Source organism: Trematomus bernacchii, unplaced genomic scaffold (assembly GCF_902827165.1).
Source record: "Trematomus bernacchii unplaced genomic scaffold, fTreBer1.1, whole genome shotgun sequence".
Taxonomy (NCBI): Eukaryota; Metazoa; Chordata; class Actinopteri; order Perciformes; family Nototheniidae; genus Trematomus; species Trematomus bernacchii.
This window is the reverse complement of record NW_022987685.1, coordinates 937,497-960,523: the sequence shown is the minus strand read 5'-3', so window position 1 is coordinate 960,523 and position 23,027 is coordinate 937,497. Positions and strand designations below refer to the sequence as shown.

The following is a 23,027-nucleotide window of genomic DNA, read 5'->3' as shown; positions in this document are numbered from 1 at the left end:
GCAGCATGTAGGCATGTAGCTAGCAGCATGTAGGCATGTAGCTAGCAGCATGTAGGCATGTAGCTAGCAGCATGTAGGCATGTAGCTAGCAGCATGTAGCTAGCAGCTAAGCACGCACGTCTGGCTAATGCTAACATTTTAAAATGCGTCATTCCTTCGTCCACTCAGAAAATTAAACTTCAGAGGGGTGTGTAGTAGCCTTTCTGTAGTTTCGGTACTTTTGTGACATGTTTTAGAACTTGAGGAGGGACAGAAAAACTGGTTATTATGGCACATCAAGAGTGAGTGGACTGTAGCATTGAGAATGAACTAGGTAAAAAGTTGAACCTGGAACAAATTGAGGAGGACTTCTTGGAGCTAACCCACAGAATGACGTTCAAAATGCTAGGTAAGTACAACAACACTGTGTCTCATTTCTCTTTTGCATTAACATTTGTTTGAGCCTGTAAATTACAGTGCGGTTGTTTCAAGAAGTGTGCTATTACTTATGATGTGGTTCAATAATGCTTGTGGCATGATAACATCGGGTGCCTGTTTTATTTGTATGGTACTAGCCTCTGTTTAATTTACTGAGTTGTGTCCATTACTGCTTAATTCTAGTGAGGTGGTTGTGGATTCATAATTGATAATCAGGTTTATTCTAAGGCAGCAAAGTGCTGTCTATGGAAATGGGATTGTTTGTTTGGACATTTGTACTTATATTGCTCATATTGTTCATCATGCCCTCCACCTTAAAAAAATACATTTTAACTTACTTTCATTAAGTACATTTCTACACTTGAACTGTTACTTGGGCCACATTTCTTTAGACTACATTTGGACTTTCTTTTTCTTGAGTAAGAGATTCTTCTACTCAATCCACCTGGCTGTATAGTGAGAGAGTAAGAAGCATAATTGTGAGAAGATGCAGTGTAACTGGTGGCAACAAGGACTGAACACAGGAAGTGATTTGCAGGGATGTGAGAAGGTCATGAAGGAAGATGTAGCTCCACTCATCACCCACAGGGCTCTCCACTGGAGCAGCAGAAATGATCCTCCATCAGTCTCTTACTTCCTCCACCCTCCTCTGTCTTTTACTCTCCAATGCTTTCCCTAATAGACTGTGAAGAACAAGGAGAGCCTAGTGCAATTATACTCATGCTTTAGGAGGAGGTGTTATAATATGCTGGTGTCTGTGTGTGTAAAGGAAAGTTAGGATATGGCTTTTGTTTGAGTTTAACATTTTAGTTGAGTGAAGGGAAGTGTGTGTTTGTGTGTCTAAGCAAGAGAAAGAAACTTCAAACATTTTGCCCTCAGCCAAAAAACTGAAGTGATGATTTTTACGATCTTAAAATATGCTAGAAGTATTTATGGCCAGGAAAATGTACAATGAAATCAATCATCACAACTAGGAAATGTTTAATATGAGTAACCTTTTAGTGATGACTCCAAAGCTAGGTACCAGGATGAAAAGTGTAAAAAGAAGAAAGCATCTTGAAGACCAAATGGGTTGTAATTTTCAGTCGTTATCAGGGCCTCATGCTTCATTTGCTGCAGAGATTGGGTTCTTTCAGCCATTTCAGTAATTACACTTTTCAGTGACTTTGGGGAGTTTCTGTGATTTGATCCAAGCACTCACATTTGTTTGATTGTAATCTTGTTTTGTTATTATAAATCTGCCCGAGGTTGATCAAATAATACTTGCAAATTGATTGGATGTTACTCGTGCTTTTGTGTTGTCCTGTTCTCGTGGATTTTGATAAGACATTTCCCTGTAGAAATGCTTTGATTGGGCTCACACAATGTGAATGTAACTGTGAAAGTAGTTAAGTGGTAGACCATATGCTCTGTATGTACAAGGTCTCCAGATCCATATTGCTGTTTCTGAAGTTGCAAGGTGTTAGATTTATGCTTTGGCACTTGTGGAAGAAATTCTTGCAATGAACTGATCAAAAAGTTGTCCTTCGATCATCTTTTGCAAAAGAAGCACACAGCATATAGAAAGCAATGTCTGTACAGCAACTACTCAAACTGAAGAGTCTGCTTTTTATACAGTTTCAATGAATTCAGGCTTGGTCAAGAGATAAATGATCCATGACCCTGTCAAAGGACTATATACCCATGATCAGATCAATGGTCACCCATTGTGTGGTCACATACTGTACCACCTTGTGATTGGTCATCTACCTGAGTGATGATATCGCAACTACACTGATCTACTATCTTTTGACCTTTCTCTTGTGTTCAGCCTAAGGTGACCAGGTGTCCCACTGAGTGCGGGACTGCACAGCCTTTTAATCATTAGTATTTATAAGATAATAGTTTCAATAGACACATTATATTAAATCAACACTACCTCTTCACGTCCCGCATTGTCCCACACAAACATACTCCATGTCCCACATGTGGCTTGTTGGCACCTGCCACTGGATTCACATTAAATCCAGTTGTAGCTGTCCAACATTTTAACAAGCTCCAGTCGTCCCCGAGGGCATGTCAACCTTATGCTGTCCTGGCAAATTGTGGAGATCCTGAAGTTTTCTAAAATACTAAAATATTACAATTTTGAGGGGTAGGGGAATTATAGTATGCAAAGAAATGTGTGTGGAGTTTGTTTCAAAAGCAAATATATGTGTGTGCTCTGAGAAGAATGTGAGAAAGTGAAGTGACTGTGTTGAAATGTAGCTTTAGAGCAAAGATCATGTGTCGAAGTCATGTCACTGGGTTCAGTATGCATACACTGCACACTGGTAACACATTAGTGCAGACAGCAATGTATCACTATATAGTCCCCTGAGAGTGCTTTATGATGCATTCAGTCACCCTCGGTCTGCTGGAATATAAGTCTTGAATAGAACAGACACACAACATGTAGATTGAACATGAACATTGACTGTAAACAGTATAATAGCTTGCCTAAGTGTGTTTTTTTCTTTTGTGGCTGTGCCTCTTTATGGATCACACTAATGAAACCATCACATGGCACAGGTCAAAGTTTAATCTTCCGACATTTAGCTGCGTGTCTTCCACTTATTACAGCTCTCTCTGACGTGCGTTAATGTCAATCTATATATCTTTTCCCTTCACAGTCTGTGAGTGATGGAATGATTCAAGGAGTAGAGACAGACAGAGGGAGGCGGATGTATTTATTGAAGCACGTAAAAGATGGATGGAGGAAGCGAGAGAGAGAGATGAGCTGTCAGGGGTTCTGAATGGCAAAGCAATTTCCACCTGCAAAAACAAGGCCTTTGATTCCCCGCTGCACCGGCTCACACAGGGGGAAGAGTTCCCTCTGTGATGGTATCCGACTTGCTGTTATTGCCTTCACTTACTGAGCTCTGAGTCTGTAAATAGACATGCATACACACACAAGGGTGCATGAACCCCCAGCAATTGTGTGTTTCAAAAGCATTTCTCGGTCATTCATGTCATTCAACAAGTCTTGTGACAACACGAGGTTGCAGGAATGCATGCATAAAAACATCTTCTTACATTTTAAAGGCGTTAGCAGTGTGACAAGCATGTTAAAAGAAACAAATCATAATGTCCTCTCAGAAAGATCTGCTGTCCACTACACTTTCCTCCCCTGCATACATTTTCTGTAGAACAAAAAGCAGTAGAGATATCATATTGCACCTTTTGGAAAGGCTTGAGATAACAGAACGTGTGCTAATGGTTGACAAATAAAGGAAAGACAAACATTTCGGCGTACGCTGCCATAAAAGGTGGATGAGTAGCTAAATTAGACAAACAGTGGGTCAAGGGATGTCACAGTGGTGCTGGTAGAGAGGTGATTATGAAATGGGATATACGGAGCAGGATCTCACTCATCTTCATTTGCTTCAGTGCTGATGTACATGGACTTTGTTCTTCTGTGGAATGGGTGCAAAGCCGAGTGAATACGTTACCCAACTAGCTTGTTTATAAGTCATCCCTTTAAGCCTCACCGGGGAGGAGAGAGGGAGAGGAGGAGAAGGTAAAAGGAATGACTTGGAAAGAAGAGGAGGAAACGGCAACAGGAGAAAAACCAGAGGAGCAAGAACAAGCAAAACTAAGTAAAGTGAAACTGGGATCTTCCAACAACATATTTTTAAAAACGTTTTCAGTGGTGTGGTGCAGCAGCTGCAGGGATGTGGATGGATACCAAAGCAGAGGAGAAGGAGGCCAGCAGGAGTCGTGCCAGCCTTGGCCAACGTGTGTTGAGCGGTCTGCTGTTCTTTACTGGGGATATGGAGCACTTAAATAAGTACATGCAAGGTAGGAAACATCTTGAACACAGGTTTAAAATGGTCTGACCTTTAAGAAAATGTGTTCAGAAAATTGCGTAATTCATCAAGTCTGAGTCTTCTCATAGGACTCTGATTAATTGTATAACTTTTTAAAAAGAGCAAGTTGCCAAACACTAGGAATGTGTTTAACTGCCAGAGTCATAAATACACGACTGTGAAATGCTGATGTTGACATTAAAATATGCAGATGTAATCATCCCACAACTCCCACGGTGAGCGCTGCTGCACTCTTCCTCTACATAAAACATAATCATCATTAAACTCTCATCTTGGTTCTTGTATTAAACCCTGTATTGCCATCACCAAATCCAACGGGGGAACATGGATTTGTTTGTTATTGTACTATGTAGTCTCAGAGGGAAAAAAATGTGAATCTGTTTTCTTTCTGTGTCTACAGACAAAGTGTTTGGGCTACAGCTAGCGGTGTGGGGCCTGAGAGGGGTGTCCAGGGTGATCCTAGCCAACAACCCGCTGAGTGGAGCTCTCATCCTGGCTGCTCTGTGCTGGGCCTCCCCCTGGCAGGCCCTGCTGGGGACTCTGGGAGTACTGACCTCCACGCTAACAGCTGTTATCATGGGCCAAGACGGGTAAATGTAAACACAAGAAAAAAACCTAGAAGCTTGTAAAAGTGTACATTATTGTTTACAAATGTAATGAGCTGTGTATATTAGAGCCACACGACATCAAAATGGCCCTATTAAAAAACCAAGCCCTCATTATAAACCTGTCTGTTGCCCGGTAGCCGACCCTGTAACACAAGCCTATAATTTGCTCGACCTTCCGACAAAAGAGTTCTGCTTTAAATTCATGAGAATAACAGCTGCATGACTGAGAGCCCTCTGTTCCCCCGCACTTACTGCCTGCCTGTTCTTATTTAATAAATGTCCTAATATGTACAATAAGCCGCGAACAATATAATATGCCAATATACCACATTATATAAGGTTTTTAAAGTATCTCAGTTAAGCTGGGGCTCCTAATGTTTTAAAGTTTGACATGTTGAATTTATTCAGTTTCCTCCTGGGGCCTCAGCTCATTACAACTTATTATTTTTTTCTCATGGGGACCATAAAAACGTTAATGTGGGTTTTAATCATGAAAACAATCAGTTTATTATAAGTATAATTAATAAATGTTGTTAGCAATGCTATAATTCATTATTTCAACCATACATTTTTGCACACTATCAGGGGCGGCGGGGTAATGAATGGCTAGATAAGGCTAGAGAAGGCTAAGCCCTCCCTAAATGATTGGTCCCTTTTCTATTGTGCACTCCTTATCTTTGTCTCGCGAGCTGCATCGTGACTGTCAGTTAGTGCCTCAGATATTTCTGAAGTTCTATCATGTGCTCTGTGCCCGCAGCTAGCAGGATGTATGAGAAGGACGTGTGTATTTATTTACATTTACGTGTATGTTTACACAGAATCGGTTGGTGTCTCTGCATTACCATCGTAGCTTTAAATAATGATAAGCAAATAATTGTAAAACATCTTTCAACCTACAGTTAGATGGACCGAATAAGATTATTAACAATTAAGAAACTTACTACAGTATATAAATATTTTTTTTGGATGCTTTTCAAGTTATTAATTAACCATCTAACAAGGATAATCATTCCTCAAACTCTTCATAATGTTTAGGGACGGTCAAAAACGAATTAACCATTGACAACTTATATCTCCTGCATCATTCTATGTAATGTTGAAGATGATTTACAAAGGACTTGGTAATCATTAACACATATTCAATATAGTATATAAAATGTTATGTGTGCCAACCAATTATAGCACTACTAATTATTACTAAAGATTATTAATTGTATTTAAGTAACAGTTACATATTTATTACCTAAAGTGACATTAACTTACAGTTGAGCATGTTTAAACAATCCGTTTTTATAAAGTAACTAACTAATAATTGGTAAGTGATTCCTCCGTGTGTGTGTGTGTGTGTGTGTGTGTGTGTGTGTGTGTGTGTGTGTGTGTGTGTGTGTGTGTGTGTGTGTGTGTGTGTGTGTGTGTGGTGTGTGTGTGTGTGTGTGTGTGTGTGTGTGTGTGTGTGTGTGTGTGTGTGTGTGTGTGTGTGTGTGTGTGTGTGTGTGTGTGTGTGTGTGTGTGTGTGTGTGTGTGTGTGTGTGTGTGTGTGTGTGTAGTGCTGAGGTGTCAGGAGGTCTCCATGGGTTTAACGGCATGCTGGTGTCCATGCTGATGGGGGTGTTCAGCTCGGCTGGAGACTGGTACTGGTGGCTGCTGCTGCCCGCCTGCCTGGGCTCAGCTACATGGTGAGACACACACTCTCAACGGAAATTGTTTTAAGCAAGTGACCATCACCAGAGGACAATCTGGGTATAGAGTATGCCACATGAGCTTGAGCATAAAAAAATCTCCAGAAGTGTTCACTTAGAGCAGCTCTCTGAAGCGCCTCTTTAAAGTATTTACACTGAGTGCAGACCAAGATTTTTTTTTTACACTGAGTGCAGACCAAGATTAAAAGACAAGCGATCAGAACATCTTAGCTCCACATATCACTTCTTGTGAAAGAAAGAAGTGGCATGATTTGTTATTATTTTCTTTCACATATGCCAGTAAACTAAATATCTAATGCTGTGAAGGATCAGAAAAATAATTTGTAATAAAATGTCCTAAAATATAAGGGATATTTTCCTTTTCATTATTTTTGAGACAATATGGGGAAGACAAATGACATATACATAATTATTAGTGGTACTGTAGGTAGGGTGTTTTTATTTAAATGTAGTCCTCATATTTAATTATATATTAATCTTATTTATGAAGATTTTGCCGATTTGTTCTGCCAGAGCAGTTGTGAGACACAGTAAGAAACAGTATGTGAGAAATGGACACCAACAGGGAATCTATGTTGGCAGGCCTCTGTATTTATTGTCAATATGAACACCATACAAGTCTACAAAAATCACCCAAACGAGGTCATTTCATTAAAACTGACCTCCACCCTCTCACCCCCCGTCCCCATCTCCAGTGTGTTTCTGTTCAGCGGTCTCGCCCCGCTGTTGGACCGCTGGGACTTGCCTGTCGCGGTGTTTCCCTTCAACATCGTCATCGTTCTCTACCTCCTTTGTACCGGCCCATACAACCCCTACTTCCCGCACCACCTGGCTACACCTGCAGGGCCGATGGAGATCAACGCCACTGAGCTCATGGCAGTGGAGGTGAGGCGATCCGATGTTTGATTAAATAGTTGTTTAAAGGCTTCTTACACAGAAGAATAGAGGTTGCTGTTTAAAAGCAAAGTCTACAATCTAGATTTGTTTTCTTTGTGCTGGGTTAACTTTATCAATGGCAAAAAGAAGGATTAGTTTTGTAGTACAATGTCAAGCCTTAAAAACACACGTTTTTTTAGGGGGTTTAACAAAAACACTGAAAAATGGAACCCAGACATCTGACTTGAAATCACCAGTGCTGTTGTTCCGTAATTTCAGTGAAATGTAGGAACACGGTATACACACATATGTAACCAAGCTTGCAACTTCACAGTCAGCCAGATCATTGACCTTCACAACAACAAAAGTATACCATCCCAGCAGAACTGAAGCGTCTGGGGAGCCCCTAAGAAAGCCTGACCACATTCGATAAATACATGAGAAGAAACTAAAGGAAATTACCATCGTGCAAAGTTGTCACTGTGACAAGTGGTAGTTTGCAGAGCTTTGAACAGTGATTTTCAACAAGGCCCGCCTCCAGAGCCTCAGAGTTGTCCAGCTGTCCTCTGTGGGGGTCCTGTTGATACTGAAGTCACTCTGTGCAGAGGCCCACAATCAAGCACACCAACATTATAATTTTATGTAACCCATGAGATCATTTTTTTCTTATGTTTTGAAATTTCCCCCAAGAAATACAGGAGTATAAAATTGCAAGTCTCTCCCATTTGTATTGTGAAATAAATATTTCTCCTAAATCTTTTTTATATTATAATTTGTGGCTTGCACATCTCTGCCCAACTACTGGGCTGCAGTGTTCAATAATCTGTCACAGGTATCGAGCCTAATGCCATTACTGCTGGCAACCCTCAGCTGCCTTTGCCTATAGGCTCAGAGCGAATCTGATAACCTTTGTAACATTATTGGCAACACTTATAATACTAAACAGATGGAAATCACCATCACCACTTTCCCTCAGTCTTAAGAATTGTTCAATAATTTACAGCTGTAAAAAGTCGGTTACGCATTGAAAGGCTCCTCCAGGAAGTCAAATATATCTGAGGTTATTATGTGTTAGATGTGGTGTGTTATATAACCAAGCCAACAGTTTGTGTTGTTGTAGTTGTAATGTGTTGTGTGTTATGTTTTGTTTTGCACTACTGTAATGTGACAGTCAACCACAACCAATTTTTCATTCTTCTCAATTTGTGTTTAAAAATCAATAAACAAAGTTCATAAAAAACTGAGATTAGAAGTTTTAAAGGGAACTGATAGCAGTGACATGTAAATATGGATGATTGTAAAACCACAAAGCTAATTTTCGGCCAGTTATCCTCTTTGTGTGCTGCTACTGTATGTTGCAGTGAACAAGTTAGGAGCACCATATGCAAAGGATCAGCCAGCAATGACTCACCAGTTACTTAGCAACAGTTACTGATGAAGTTCCTGTTCGGAAATTGTAATAAGCCCAAACTGTTTTAATGAGCAATTCATGATGATTAAAGGTTAGGCTGTTTCAGGAAGTCATTCTTTCCGGTTTCTGTGGACTGAGATTGTGTAGCAAGGAGAAAAAAACCTACTGGCTAAACCTATGCCACTGAAAGTCACTTTGAATAAATACCCTGTAAACTTAAAGCAAAGAAACAGTTTGCTTAGACCACCGAAGTGCAATGAAATGCAGTCGCCTTGAACTGCTTCTCAAGAGACTTTGGTAACAAACCGAGACTCTAAGCAGCTGCTGCTTTAGATCTCTGTGAGCCAGCTGGCATCTCAATGCTCCAGGAGCAACTGAAATGCAATCTTCATGCTTCTGTTTGGAAACAGGCACACCTGATTATGTGATAGGAATCGGAAAAGCTCCATCTTCTTACAAATGTATCGAGTGTACATAAGGATTGCATTTGTGTGTATGTATTGTGTATGACTACTTACAGTTCAATAGTATTTTATGTGGACAACAAAACCAAATGCAGATGCAACCCATTTTGTTCTTTCTCAAACATATATAGAAATGTGTAAAGGATAAGGTTATGGGTGTGATTCCTTCTGTATCTCATACAATATGATTCAAACTCGATTTTCGACTCAGTACCCTGTGCTTGGTGTGGGAAATGATAGCATGAAAGTGTTTGTATAAGTGAACTGATTGCAATACTGTAATCACACAAAGGCAAACTTGGGAGAAAATGTATCATTTGTTAATGCTAAACTAGCACAACAAGAGACATTTGACTTTTAACATCTTTGAATTCTTCTCAGTGACTTAGAGAATAACGAGTTATATATATCTAATACTGGTATTTTGTGTGATTTGTTTCCAAATGACACAATAGTGCTTGACACAACCTTAACTTAGATGTTGGATAAGTATCCATTGGAAGCAACACCAATCTTTAAGAATGAATCGATCGTTCAGAAAATACCAAATATATAATAGATCCCCTACACAATATTGTAGATGGAAATAATGGATGGAATACCTAACTGGACATGTAAGGAGGTGTGGTGGTTGTTTGTGTGTTTCTGAATCGAGGCACGGTAATTGCCAGGAGAGCTGAAGGATAGGATGTGTATTTTTGCACACAAGGATCAGCGAACTGCCTGTGAAGTTGTCTCAACTAGATTAGATATGCTGACAAAATCCCCTCGGTGCTGTTACGGTTCCTGGAGTCAAGATTTACACAAAGTTCTATTAACAAGCACCGCGCCCCCTGGCACAGTATGTCCCTGACACTAGATGATTACTTTTCACAATTTTTCAGGCCAGGAGAGATTTCTTCTCTCTCTGTTTCCTCCTATATAACAGTTTCTCCCTCGTTTTCTCTTCTTCACTCATTCGTCTGTCTCTCCTCTTTTTAAATGCTCCATTTTCATCTCATAAATTCCCTTTGGTTTGCTTCTTGGGAGATCTGAAATCTCAAAATCTTCTTTTTATCTCTCCGCCTCTCTCCTCCCCATCTCCCCATCAGTCTCTATCCATGTCCCTGCTCTGCATTTCAAATCTCATCCCTTGCTACATCTTTCATCATCTCTTTCAATAGCCTTTGTTTTTTGGAATCCTTCTTTGATCCTCAATTCACTTTACAATAAAGAACTAGTGTTTGTGTAACCATATTTTCAAGGACAGCATATAAAGTCCTTTTTTTGTTACAGTCTTTTATTTCCTGTTTTATTTTCTATTGCTTTCCCTCCTTTACTTCCACCCGTCTCTGTTTCCTCCTTCCTTCTCTGCTCCTCTCCTCCTTCCTCTGTCTCTCTGGGGATGTGGATGACGTCGATCCTATTTATATTTAATGTCTCCAGCTCTCTCTGCTGAGGCTCTGGCTGCAGTACCACAACAGCGTATTTAATCCTTCCCCACACAAACACACACTGACCTACACACACGGGTGTACACACAGAGGGTATGCACAAAGAATTGTGTCGAAGAGATATAATTAAACTGCATTTATGACTTGTAAATATCAGCGACTGGCAGGTGCACCCATCCTGTCGCCATGGAAACTCTTCACATCTTACTGACTGTTGGGAATGCAGTGTGTGTGTGTTTCCTGGGTGAAGAAAAGAGAGGCTTGTTTTGACTGGAAAAGAGCTGCTCATATTTTATAATTATGTTTTCATAAGTGTGCTCTTGCGATTTAATACTTGTAAATAAAAAGTTTACAAATGATTTCCAATATGCTTCAACTCATCTCAAAATCTCCTTTTGACTTGTGTCCCTGGTGCAGGTACTGCGTGGCATCCCTCTGGGTGTGGGTCAGATCTTTGCCTGTGGGGCTCTGGGGCCCTCGCTCCTCATCCTGGGGGCCGCCCTGCTCTACTCCCCCCTGCTGGCCGCCCACGCTCTGCTGGGATCAGCAGTAGGAACGTTGGCTGGTGAGTCTCCATCTGTGTGTTTGCATGTGTGTGTGGGAGTAGTGAGAGCATTAGCAACATGGGAACAGTATATTATTGTTTTATAGGTCATACTGTGCATGATAATGTGTACCAGCCAACTCCTTTGGCATTACAAGCGGAAAAGCTTCAATTCTTTCTTCTGGTTTAACCCTGCATTCCTACTATCGTTGGTACTTTTATCTTATATCGTTTTTACTTGTCAAGGTCTCAGTATGGGCCTTTTCAGTGCCATTATCTCTTGTATCACACTCATCCTTGGTTCATTGCTAACAGGGAAAGCTCCAACATTTCACACATAAATGTCATTGTACTAGTCATAGGGAGTTACTCTGTGAAAACAGTTGTGTAATAATGTCCTTTGTGGCTCTGGAGGAGATTATTGTGAGAAAAGAACCCCTGATGATACAATCAGTTATGTCAGCTTGGGCACAAAGACAACATTTATAACAAAAAGCCTTAAGTTGTTTGTGTATGCACGCAGGAAGGATGTGTTATATCATATAAAGGTAGGAACCAGAGTTTAGAGCCTGCTCTGTTTAAGTAGGAGTGTCGCCGTACTGATGATCACCTTGGTTTTTGATAATATAATATTGATATAACAACATTTTGGGAATATATGTGCCTTCGACTGCAGAGTGCAGACAGAAAACAACATGGAGAGTAGGGATGCTCCGATCAGGGTTTTTGGGGCCGATCACCGGAATCAGAATCGGCGGATCGCCGATCCGATCATAGGGTGGGTGGGGGCTATGGGGATCTTCCATTTAAAGTGATGTTTAAAAGTCAGTTAATGGGGCTCATTTTTATATTGCTTCAGTTTATAATCGTAACAGATTGAAAAGTTCAGATTCATTTTTCAATACATAACGCGCTTCCACAAACAACAACCAACATAATTATTACATTCAAATGAAGAACATTATTCAAGTTTACATTAACTTTGGATAATAAGAGGAAATGAGAGGAAGCGCTCTCTTTTCCTCTCTCCCTCTCTCCCCCTCTGTCTCTCTCCCGACAGCCCGTCAGTATCGTCTCATGCAGCTCGCTGATCCAGTAATGAGTGACCCGACAGTGAAGAATAAACATATGTATAACTAGTTCAGCTAGTTCCAGGGGTAGGATAAACTAGCTAAGTGCGTTAGGTCTAACTCTTAGTGTGTGTTTTGCTCCGTGATCCGGTAGAGCTGCAGGTGATCCTGATCTCTCTCCCTTTCTGCTTCACACACGTTGCATACCGCTATTTTATTGTCTTTTTCGGAGACCTTAAAAAACTGCCAGACTGGTGAAGCCATTCGGCGAGCTTTGACAGAGAAAAGTCTCATGTATTTTGCGTCATATGATCGGCTCTCCTGATCAGCCTTTCTAGAGAGCACCGATCACACTATTAAGAGTGAATATTGGCCGATAACGATCGGCGGCCGATCGATCGGAGCATCCCTAATGGAGAGAGTTGCGAACGGACTCACACAGTGTTGACGTTTCGGTTTGTCGGCAGTTCAACCCCTAAACCTCAGGGCGCCCTCATTGTGTCCTTTAATCTGTCCCTTGTGAGTTCCCCAACTTTGAAAAAGCACACAGCTGACTTTGGCTGAGAAGAGTACACCTTTAACAGAGGCAGTTTGATCTCACACAAAGACAACTAGAGCACCAGGCTGTGGAACATGAAGGCTCAAAACATTAGGGCAATATCATATCATAATGGCTGAACAACCCAACAATTACAATCCAAACTTAGTTTGAAAGTTAAACACAATTACTTAATGATTTGTCATTGCACTCTCACCATTTTCTATGGTATATTTAACTAATAGTAAACAAAACGTAAGTAATATAACTATAAATATAATATATAAAGCCTACCTGTACTTGGTTGCTGACACCTAATTCTGCTAGTGAGGTTGCTTAAGCCATACCTTTGCCCAAAGCACAAAGCAATATCATTAACTCATGTTTTTGGTAGCAGTGTGTACTTAGCATTTATTAAACAATCAGTCAGGACCTCAAGTAGATTGCAGGCTCAGGTGCCTGCATGGCAAATGTTGAATTACTGTGTGTTTCAACAAGCTTAAATCCAGGTAAGGATTTATGAAACCCCTCTGGCAGTAAGGCTTTAGGACAGACAGCAGCCTGTGGGCACATTGAAAAGAGACAAAGCAATTAGCCGGGCACTGATAGGCAAACACACCAGTCTGTGGCTGTGTGCTCCTCACATGTACATCACTGTGACTCTATTCAGAGAGAAAGACTTTGAAGACTTCAGCCCCCTGCTTCCGTCTGCTGCTTAGAGTACAACACAGTGTCCTAAAACACTTTGTTGTGTGTGTGTCTATGTGTGTGGTTGTAGCTATGAGTCATACTGTAAAAGGCGGAGTGGGGGTGAGCTTGCACATGCACACTGCTGCTGCAATAACAACAACAGCGGAGATGTGATCAGAGAGATGGGACTGTAATGAGAATGTGTCGGCAACATGAAACGAGCAACGTAGCAAACATGGTGTTTACTGCTGCCATTTGTATATTCTCTATACTTCTCTTTATTTTCCAATCATGTTTTTTCATGTTTTCTCCAGTGAGCCATTTTAGCCCAAATTAAGTCTTTTAGAGCCTTTATTGATCTTGAAAAGCTCCACCATAGTTTAATGTTTTTCATTTGGACACTTGTAATTCGGGGTAATTCATGCTGCTGTTTGCTTTTCATCGAATACCGAAGAACACAGGGCATATGAAATGAAGTCTGGCTCCATTGTTCTGGTTGCCTGTGTTGATTTAGCTCTTTATATGTCGGAAGAATAAGGCTTACAATATTCTATACCAGGTCTGCGACTAACAATTATTTGTATTATTGATTATTTAGCATTAGTGTCTTTATTGCTGCTCTGCACTTTTAGAATAGCATTCCAAGTATCATTGCTTTCGTCAGCGTCTCATTCATCTCCACCTTTGGTGCTGTTCTCGTCAGATGAATCATTTCTTTGAAGGATAAAGCTGTGGTGAGCGACCTAAGGCAGACAGACGGAGGATGTTTTAGAGATGTGTGGCCCCCTGACGATAATCACCATGGCTCTCTGTGAGTAATCGGCCTCATCACCTCTTAATGCGGCCTATACTTCAACTGTGAGAATAACAGAGGGATACATTATTATAGATAGGCCATGTTTAGAGCTGTCATTCACAGCAGTGTAGTGTAAACTATAACCACAAGGGGTTTCCAGAGGAGGAGAACAGGGGCTGTATGTAGGCCACAGCCTCCACCTCTCAATTTATTGGAGAATAATTATAGAAATGCTTTATAGTGGGATCAAATAGAGGAGAGAAGAGAGAGTGAGGCTATGGAGTCAGATGTGTGACATAAAGGGAACTTTTCCAGTGAGATGCTCACATCTGCCTCTCTGGTTTGATTTATTCTTGCGATGATGATTTTGTTATGCAAAAAGGAATCTCTACGTGCACATTGATGTTTATTTATGACCTGTATTACACGGCAAAGTTGTAATACAACAAACCATATCATCTTAATTATACATAACAGGCCTTGAAGGCACAACAAGTAGGATTTGTCTGTTGTGCTTCATAATATCAATCCTTGGAAAACTTGAAAATTCAAAGATTGATTGTGATTTATGTTTAAATATCTGCAAACGTAGTGAATTAAGCTGTACTTTTGGTTAAATAACTTGCAATTCTCCCAAACGATCTATCTATTGCCATCATCGGGTCTATATATCACATTTTGTATTTCTAGATGTAGACGGAGTGCCTCAGATCTACTCTATGCTTAGTACTCAATGGCAAATGTAAGAATGCTAATATAAGTCAGTTACCATGGCAAACCTTAACCAATTTATCAAGATGTTGTCATTGTGATTGTGACCATGTACTGTAAGCATGCTGATATTAGCATTTAGCTTAGGCACCACCTTGCTTTAATACAGCCTCATAAAGCCTCTATATAGACTGTTAGTCATCTCAACATCAACTCAACCCTGTACAGTCAAATAGACATTTGATAGAGTAGGATGTCATGTCTAGGAGAAAGAAATATAAAAAAGGACAAACATAAAGGAGACAAAGAAACTGCCATGTAGAAAAAGGCCAATAACAACATCTGAGATCTGGCCAGTGCTGAAAAATGAGCCCACATCCAGAGCAATCCATTCAGCTGCCTCCACAAACCGTTTCCCCCCTCCAAGGCCTCAGAGGACAGAATGATTGATTCACCAGCTGAATAAAGACTGAAGTCCCAGATGCAAAGTTAGCCATTAAACACGAACACTGGAAAACCACACGGCCTCACATGCATTTCATTTCAGTTGTTCATTCCAACCTTTCGCCCTGTCCTCCAGTCTGCAGCTAGTCTCTGTGGTAGGATGCAGGAAGCATCTGGAAAAGAGGAGAGGGATATTGGGTTTGATATGATAAGAGCTCTCTGACACATATTATTACCATAGGCAATTTCACAGTGGGACTCACCCACACACACATACATTAACACACACACATATTAAAACAACTGCAACCAAATGTATTATCCTCTGAGCCCTCCCTCCCACGTAGCCATTAGTCTTTGACGACACCCTTTATGTGAGGAGCAGAGTGAGACGGTGGGATGAAGGAAGCAAGGAAGGAAGAGAGGGCATGATAAATAAAGAGGGGATGGTTATAATGAACAGGAAGATAGACAGGAAGATAATGAAGTGTGGAATGAGGAAAAGACGGGATGAGTGCAGAGGGAACGTTTAAAGGCAGACTGCAGCAAAGAGGATAGCTGAGAGGGGGAAGAGGAAGAGGAAGAGGATGGCACATTAACCCAGAGTGAGGAGGCAGGACGGGTGTGGTCAGTCTGCTTCAGGACCAGAATGCTAATCTGCTGCACACAATGCCTGGTGTAATAAGGAAACCAATCAGAGCACAGCCACAGGGCCATTTCTCTGCAGAAGACATTTCAAAATGGCCTGCTTCTGCAGAAGAAATCTTTGGCAAACCCCGCAGTATTAATACAGCAGCAATGGCTAACTACATTTATGATAACTTACATTTGTTCATTTAAGTCATTGTATCTTATGTTAGGCACTAATGTTAATGCATTATAGTTTAAACCGCTATGCATTCAAGCGTTTTAAATGAGTTTGGAAGGGCTTACTCAACCAAAATGTTAGAATTAGCATACGCGCTAATGACAAATGTAAGTTTTGTAAGTGCAACCAGGCTACTGAGCAAGGATCATTATGTACTATTTCCGAGGAGCACATTCAGCTTAGCAAACATGTTTTTATTACTCATATTTGTAAAAAAACAAAAAACATTCCTGCTGTAGGGTTCATACCCCGACAACGTGAGTACTGTTCATATTGTTAAACATTTGGGTAAGCAGTTTATTTCTTTCTGGTGGGGGTTCAGGACATATGGCCTCTGCGACGCTGGGTGTTGTCAGGTGAGACAATCTTCCAAACATTAACCAGAGAGGGCGAATCTATCTATTGCTGCATTATGCTGCTTCCTGGCCTTTGCAGCTGATCTCAGTGGCCTCACTCGTTCTGATGACATCGTTATGGCCCCTCGTGTGGGTTTAGAGACAGCGCTGCTGCTGCTGCTGAAGGCCAGCAGAGAAAAGGTCAATGCTTTGGGGCTAACTGAGATTTATTTGGTCCAGCACGCCTCCCTGTGCAGACAGTGCATATATCTTCAGCTTCACAGCGCAGTGTTTGTTTTGTACGAACATGAGACATTGACCTGCTGCTCACCCACCAAACACATCAATATTCTGCAGCAGTACTCGCCAGACTGGATGAATGAATCAGGACTGAAACATGTAATACATAAAAAGAGCATCAATACTTTATATGTCATTTTAAAGGCTTTTTAAAATGTTCCCTCCCACTTGTCACAAGACTATTTTACTTTATTTAGCAATTTCTCCAGGTTCAAGTTAAATTTACACAAACGTGATATCACGGTCTCTTCCAACGAGTGTTGTCTCTGAAGGTTTCAGATACTTCAGGGTGCTTACTACCACTTCATGTAATGATCTAGTTGCTAACAATGTTCCTCCTCTTGGTCACCTGCTGGTCTTCCGCCTCATATGTCTGGCTTTATTGATTCCCTCAACCCTAACCCAACAGCCCATCTGAAATTGAGTTGGGAGCAGGAATTTGGTAAAGACATGGGGGACCTTATTCTGACCTAGTCTACTCTGAGATAGGAGTTAGTATAAGTGAGGATGGGTTTGTAGTTTGCTTTTGTTTATGTGTCTTGTCTGGCAAGTCGGAGACCAGTCCACTCGGACGTTAAATGCACTCCACTTTTTAAGGTTTGTACTATGTAGAATAAATGAAAAATACGTAGTAAGTAGTTTACTAAAATTAAGGAAATGTGAAAATAAATATGCAGCTTAAAGGTCTCCATATATGTTTTGTTATTCTGTGTGATCTCCACCAAAGCTTTGTCTTTCTCTCGAGTCGTCTACAGTTCCAGACTTAGATTGTTTCCTGTAGGTCAACTCAGGCTCCCTACAGAGGAGACAGTAGGGCTCGTTAGGACTTCCCCTGCCCAGCTGACTCACCATCATCACATGACTTCTGGCTTAACACAGCCTTTTCCAAAATGGAATAAAAATAGAAATACAAGAGACGAACCAGACAAATCATATTTCAGCTCCTCCCATAGTGGTGCATCATATCCTGGAAACACGATTACACAAGACTTCAAACTAATATCTATTAGCAAGCTTTTAATCAAAATACGTAAGCAGAGATTTGTCCGTGTAGGACCAGATATTCATATTCCTTATTTGTAGTTATGAGGTAATGGAAGGGGAACCTCAACATTTCCTTATTAGGTTACACGCAAATTAAATATAAAAATGAAGGGCAACCATACAACTGTGTGTGTCGAGCACCACCAAGTGGATGATTCTAGGCCAGCAGATTCAACAGATAAGTGACTCACTGTTTTTGTGATTATATATGTAGAGGTTTAATTCTCACTGTGTGTGTTGTGTGTGACAGGGTTATCCATGGCCGTGCGTCATGAGTCTCTCTACTCGGGTCTGTCGGGCTTTAATGGAGCTCTGGGCTGCATGGCTGTTGGAGGACTCTTCTTCACCTTCAACTGGAGGACGCATCTCTATGCCATTGCCAGCGGTGACACATAAGCACACACACACACACACACACACACACACACATACATACACACACACACACACACACACACACACACACACACACACACACACCACACACACACACACACACACACACACACACACACACACACACACACACACACACACACACACACACACACAACACACACTGTTGCTATCTTTTGTCCAACGTGTCATTGTGTAGCATAGGCAACAGCTTTTTTTGAAAAACTGTTTTTTACAGGAAAACTAGTAGATATACATATATACACTAGATATATTTTCTAATAATAGCTACTTCAGATGCGTCAAACCTTGCTTGTGGTTTCAGGAATATTTAAACAATATGTATGACTTTATCTTTTTGCTTTAATTGTCTTGTCATAACAGTATTCTGCCACAGGGGGGCGACAGACACCAACATGATGATTTAATCTGATTAGTCTCTGTCCATGGTGCTGAGAAAACACAAATGCAATACACTGCATATTAAATACACTGCATATTAAATACACAACAATAGGACAGGATTGCTCAAAGTAACACTATTTTTTTAATCTAATTCATTTAAATGTTTTCAACAAGTAATTTTGACGAATTTATAAATTAAGAGACCACTGCAGCATTATCAGTTCCTCTGGTTTTTACTATTTATAGGTACGGGTTTGAGTAAAATAAAAATAAAATACATTTTGTTCTATAAACTAATGACAACATTTTTCGGTGTGGGAATTCAACAAACACTGCAAGGAAATAGCTACCAAAGAGGGGTCTCTTAATTTTTTTCAGAGCTGTATGTATATTTCACATCTTTCGAGAATTAATAATGGTACTTAATGTAAACATTCATCTTCAGTCATCACTTATGGCATTGTGACTCCTCTCAGTAAATCATGACCTCAATGCTCTGCTGCTTATCAATAAGATGCTGAGTCATGCCTTCTAAAGAAAGTAAAGGGTTCTAGCCATTAATAACTACAGAAAGTCAAAGCATGTTCTTAAACTAAAAATGATCACATGATTTCCAGCCTGCCCATTGTACCATAAAGGGACTTTGTTTCCATACATATTTCCTCTTCACTGTCATGCTATGCCTTAAAGTCCTTTGGTAATTGTGTCTGTCTCAAATGGTTGGAACTGGTTAATCATTGTGTCACTACAAAGCCTGATTTAATTGGGCTATTTAGACCGGGCTTTCCTGTATCCCTCTGAATTCATGAATACAGACAAACACATTTACAGCTCATCTGAAATTGCAGCTGTAGCACCGTGGACATTAGTGCTGATCGTTTTGGCAGGGAGGTGATCTGCTCACATTAGGTAAATTGCTCTTAATTGGAGCTTTCAGTCTGAATCGTCAGGGCCAACCTCTGTACCTGCTGCAGCAGACGTCAGCGAGCCAAAGAGTGAGACTGTGCAGATATATTTAGCCTAATTTCTTCTCCTCTGCACGCAGCTTTCCTCTCTGCATATGCTGACATCGCTCTGAGTAATCTTTTGGGAACGGTGAGTACACTCAGTTCCAGCCACGTGTGCATAAAGCACTGACACTGAGAGGCCTTCGATATTTCATTCTTTTTTTTTAAAGCCTAGGAGAACTTATTTGTAGCCTCACATTGAGCTATAGCATGGTTGCAGAACAATATCAGGCTTTCAATTGGTGGGAACATATACAAAAGGAGGATGAAAACAGCATTAAGTGCTTTTTCTTTCTTGGCTAAAAGGCAATTTGTAATATAATGTATTGCTGCATTACTTAAAGGTGGGGTAGGTAACTAATTAGAAGATACACAACCGGAAAAAATCTGCCACTTCCTTACAGAGCCCCTCCTCCAACACACACGAACGCGCACATGACCAATGAGGGCACGAGATAAGTTTGTGTACAGATGGAAGGCTGACAGGCAGGTAGGCCATCCAGTTATTTTAGCCGGGCCGGCTAAAATGATTGGTCGTGCTTTTTACCGTATTACGGCTTCCACAGATGACATTTTGTTATGGATTTGTTGTCAAAGCACTTAAGACATTAATTGCTATCGGGATGTTAAGAGCATTCCATGGAATATAACAAAAAGTGTATCTTGAGCCTGTTTCTCAAACTTACCTACCCCACCTTTAAGGGTTAGAACAGAATATCTGCATGTCAAGAAAAGTAGAGTTTCTAACCCAATGCTTCAACACTCAAATGATTAATTAAGATGAATAAATCAAACAGTGGTTTTACATAATATAATGGTAATTGAAGTACACCAAATAATTTATAGCAGTGTAATTTTAAAACCATGTACCTGAATGTATTTGTTCTGCGTTTCCCTCTTTGATATTAAAATATGAAATTCCTTGATTATAGTTTTAGAATTTTCAAGTGAAAAGGTGGAAGTCTGACTCAAGTCCGAATCTCTTGCTATAACTCTTAAATGAGCATGTTCTCAGTCTCTTATATTAATTACAAATACTTTCCCTCTCTCATCCCCTAGGTTGGTCTCCCAGCATGCAGTTGGGCAGCTACTATGATAGCCACACTGATGTTGCTGCTCACCGGCAGTTTATCAACGTACCGCATCCCCATGGGTCAGGTGATGTCCCCTGAACACAACCTGCGCTCCCGCAAACAATGGAAAGCTGGGAAAACCACAGAAGGGGAGAGCACTGATGTGTAACGTATTGTATCAGTACTAAGTACACGATGGATGGATTTTTGGACGGGTTGGACCAAAAAATATGCATTTTTATTATAAATGTTACAAATATATATATTTATACAGATATATGTTCTTAGAAAACATTGCCATTCATCATAGTAACTTCACATTTTGTCCACAAAGTGGCAGTGTTTGTTCAGCAACTAGATTCTGAAAATGTTAGATAAACCTCTGTATTGAAGTTAAACTATTTTTATAAAATATATATATAACAATTCTTTCCAAGTTTTGCTACTTTTGTTATTCCATTATGCCAGTTTTAACTCACCACATTGCATACAAAGCCAAAGAAACAGCCAATTTGAAGGGAAATACATCTTTTAATAGGCATGAAATTAACAAGTCGGTTCAATAAAATCAATGCGTTAATAAAAACATAGACTGAATTCAACAGTAATTGTTTTTTCACCCCTTCATTACGCTGCATAGACATACATAGAACTCCACTGGGACTCAATGTAGAAATAGACGTAAACATGTATCTGAATGCAGGCAGACGGTGAGACAAGTACACGTGATGTTGTTATGAAACAGAAAGAGTGGTGAGCTGTTTAGGCCAAGAAGAAGCCAATATTATTATCATTATAGTTATTATTTGTAATGTTATTAATGCATTGAAATCTTCTTAAATGAAAAAGTGAAGGTGTTAATTGTGAGACTTTTCACAGTACTTCATTTTGCCTGTGTAGATGATTATTTCCCCAAAACATCTACATTCCCAAACACACACAAGTCCCCATCAACACACAAAGCATCCACACCAGCCTAATGTAAACAACAAAGATTCACAAGTGAAGTGACATACTTCCACAATAACGTTTTCGAAGAATGTTCTTTGAATCATGCATTTCTGTCTCAGTGCTTTTCAGGATTTCTTTATCTACATCATTATTGGGTCTTCATTATTTGATCATGATCTACCTCACAGACAATGGTGATGTAATGAGACGAAACATACAAAAGTGCCTCTCAGTCTGTGATTGATCAAGCATGATATTAATTTAAAAAAAAAAAAGTAGAAATATAAATACGTGCACAAATAGTACTTGTGTCCTTGAAGCTGCTTTACAAAAAATGAACATTCGTAGTTGTATGTACTTTCAGTTGAAGGTTTGATTGTGAGTGCTTTTGTGCTTCTTTAATATGACACTGTGTGTTTGTGTGTGTATGCTTGTGTTCATTATGGGTCAGAATAAAGGCAGTCTATCACAAACACACACTCACCATGCACAAAGTACACAATTATGCACCAGACACACTCACTGGTGATGCATTCTGAAGTTAGGGAAGTATATGATATATACAATTAACTTCAGGGTTTATGTGTGTGTGTGTGTGTGTTTTATTCACAATCTGAACTTTTGTTGTTGTTTTTCTGATGAATGTGAGCTTGCATGCATTTGCTTTTTGGCTGTAAAAGCTCAATAAAAATCTTCATTAATGGCGCCATGTTAAAGCCTGTTATTGTTGATGTCAGTATACATGTAATCTTACGTTACAGCCACACAATGTTGAGTTTTTTCATGCATGTAAACATTCATCTATACTAGTCGAGTGTAAACAGTGACGCTGTGCCTGGGTCAGTCTGTTAGCAGACTCTATTTAACCAACAGGACAGCAGCTAGGAAACAACATCCTGACTTTAAAAGAAAAACGCCATCTCTTATGAACAAAGGGAGCGGAGCACCAGATCCACTGTGGCAGCTTAACTTTGGTTTTACAAGAGGGGATAAGTCAAAATTATCTAGAAGAAGCAGTTAAAATGTTAATAAATACCATTACCTTTCTTGCTGGGAGTTACAAACAGTTACTGGTGTGACCAACTACTGGTGTGCATA

The 23,027-nt window shown here is 40.2% G+C and overlaps 1 protein-coding gene across 1 annotated transcript; it reads left to right on the top strand.

The window, feature by feature from the left end:
• Positions 1 to 237: 237 nt before the first annotated feature.
• si:dkey-183c6.7 (urea transporter 1) lies at positions 238 to 21,887 on the top strand. Its single transcript, XM_034136742.1, has 9 exons — positions 238 to 388; positions 4,086 to 4,236; positions 4,666 to 4,855; positions 6,421 to 6,549; positions 7,269 to 7,458; positions 11,175 to 11,322; positions 18,348 to 18,482; positions 19,944 to 19,993; positions 20,965 to 21,887. Exons 2-9 carry the CDS (start codon positions 4,110 to 4,112, stop codon positions 21,145 to 21,147), a joined length of 1,152 nt encoding a protein of 383 aa, XP_033992633.1. The 5' UTR covers positions 238 to 388; positions 4,086 to 4,109; the 3' UTR covers positions 21,148 to 21,887.
• Positions 21,888 to 23,027: the final 1,140 nt, after the last annotated feature.

Coding starts and splice junctions, on each gene's coding strand:
- si:dkey-183c6.7 (XM_034136742.1), top strand. CDS start 4,110: ATGTGGATGGATACCAAAGCAGAGGAGAAGGAGGCCAGCAGGAGTCGT. Junction 7,459..11,174: donor CTGAGCTCATGGCAGTGGAG/GTGAGGCGATCC, acceptor TCCCTGGTGCAG/GTACTGCGTGGCATCCCTCT. Junction 18,483..19,943: donor TCTCTATGCCATTGCCAGCG/GTGACACATAAG, acceptor CTCTGCACGCAG/CTTTCCTCTCTGCATATGCT.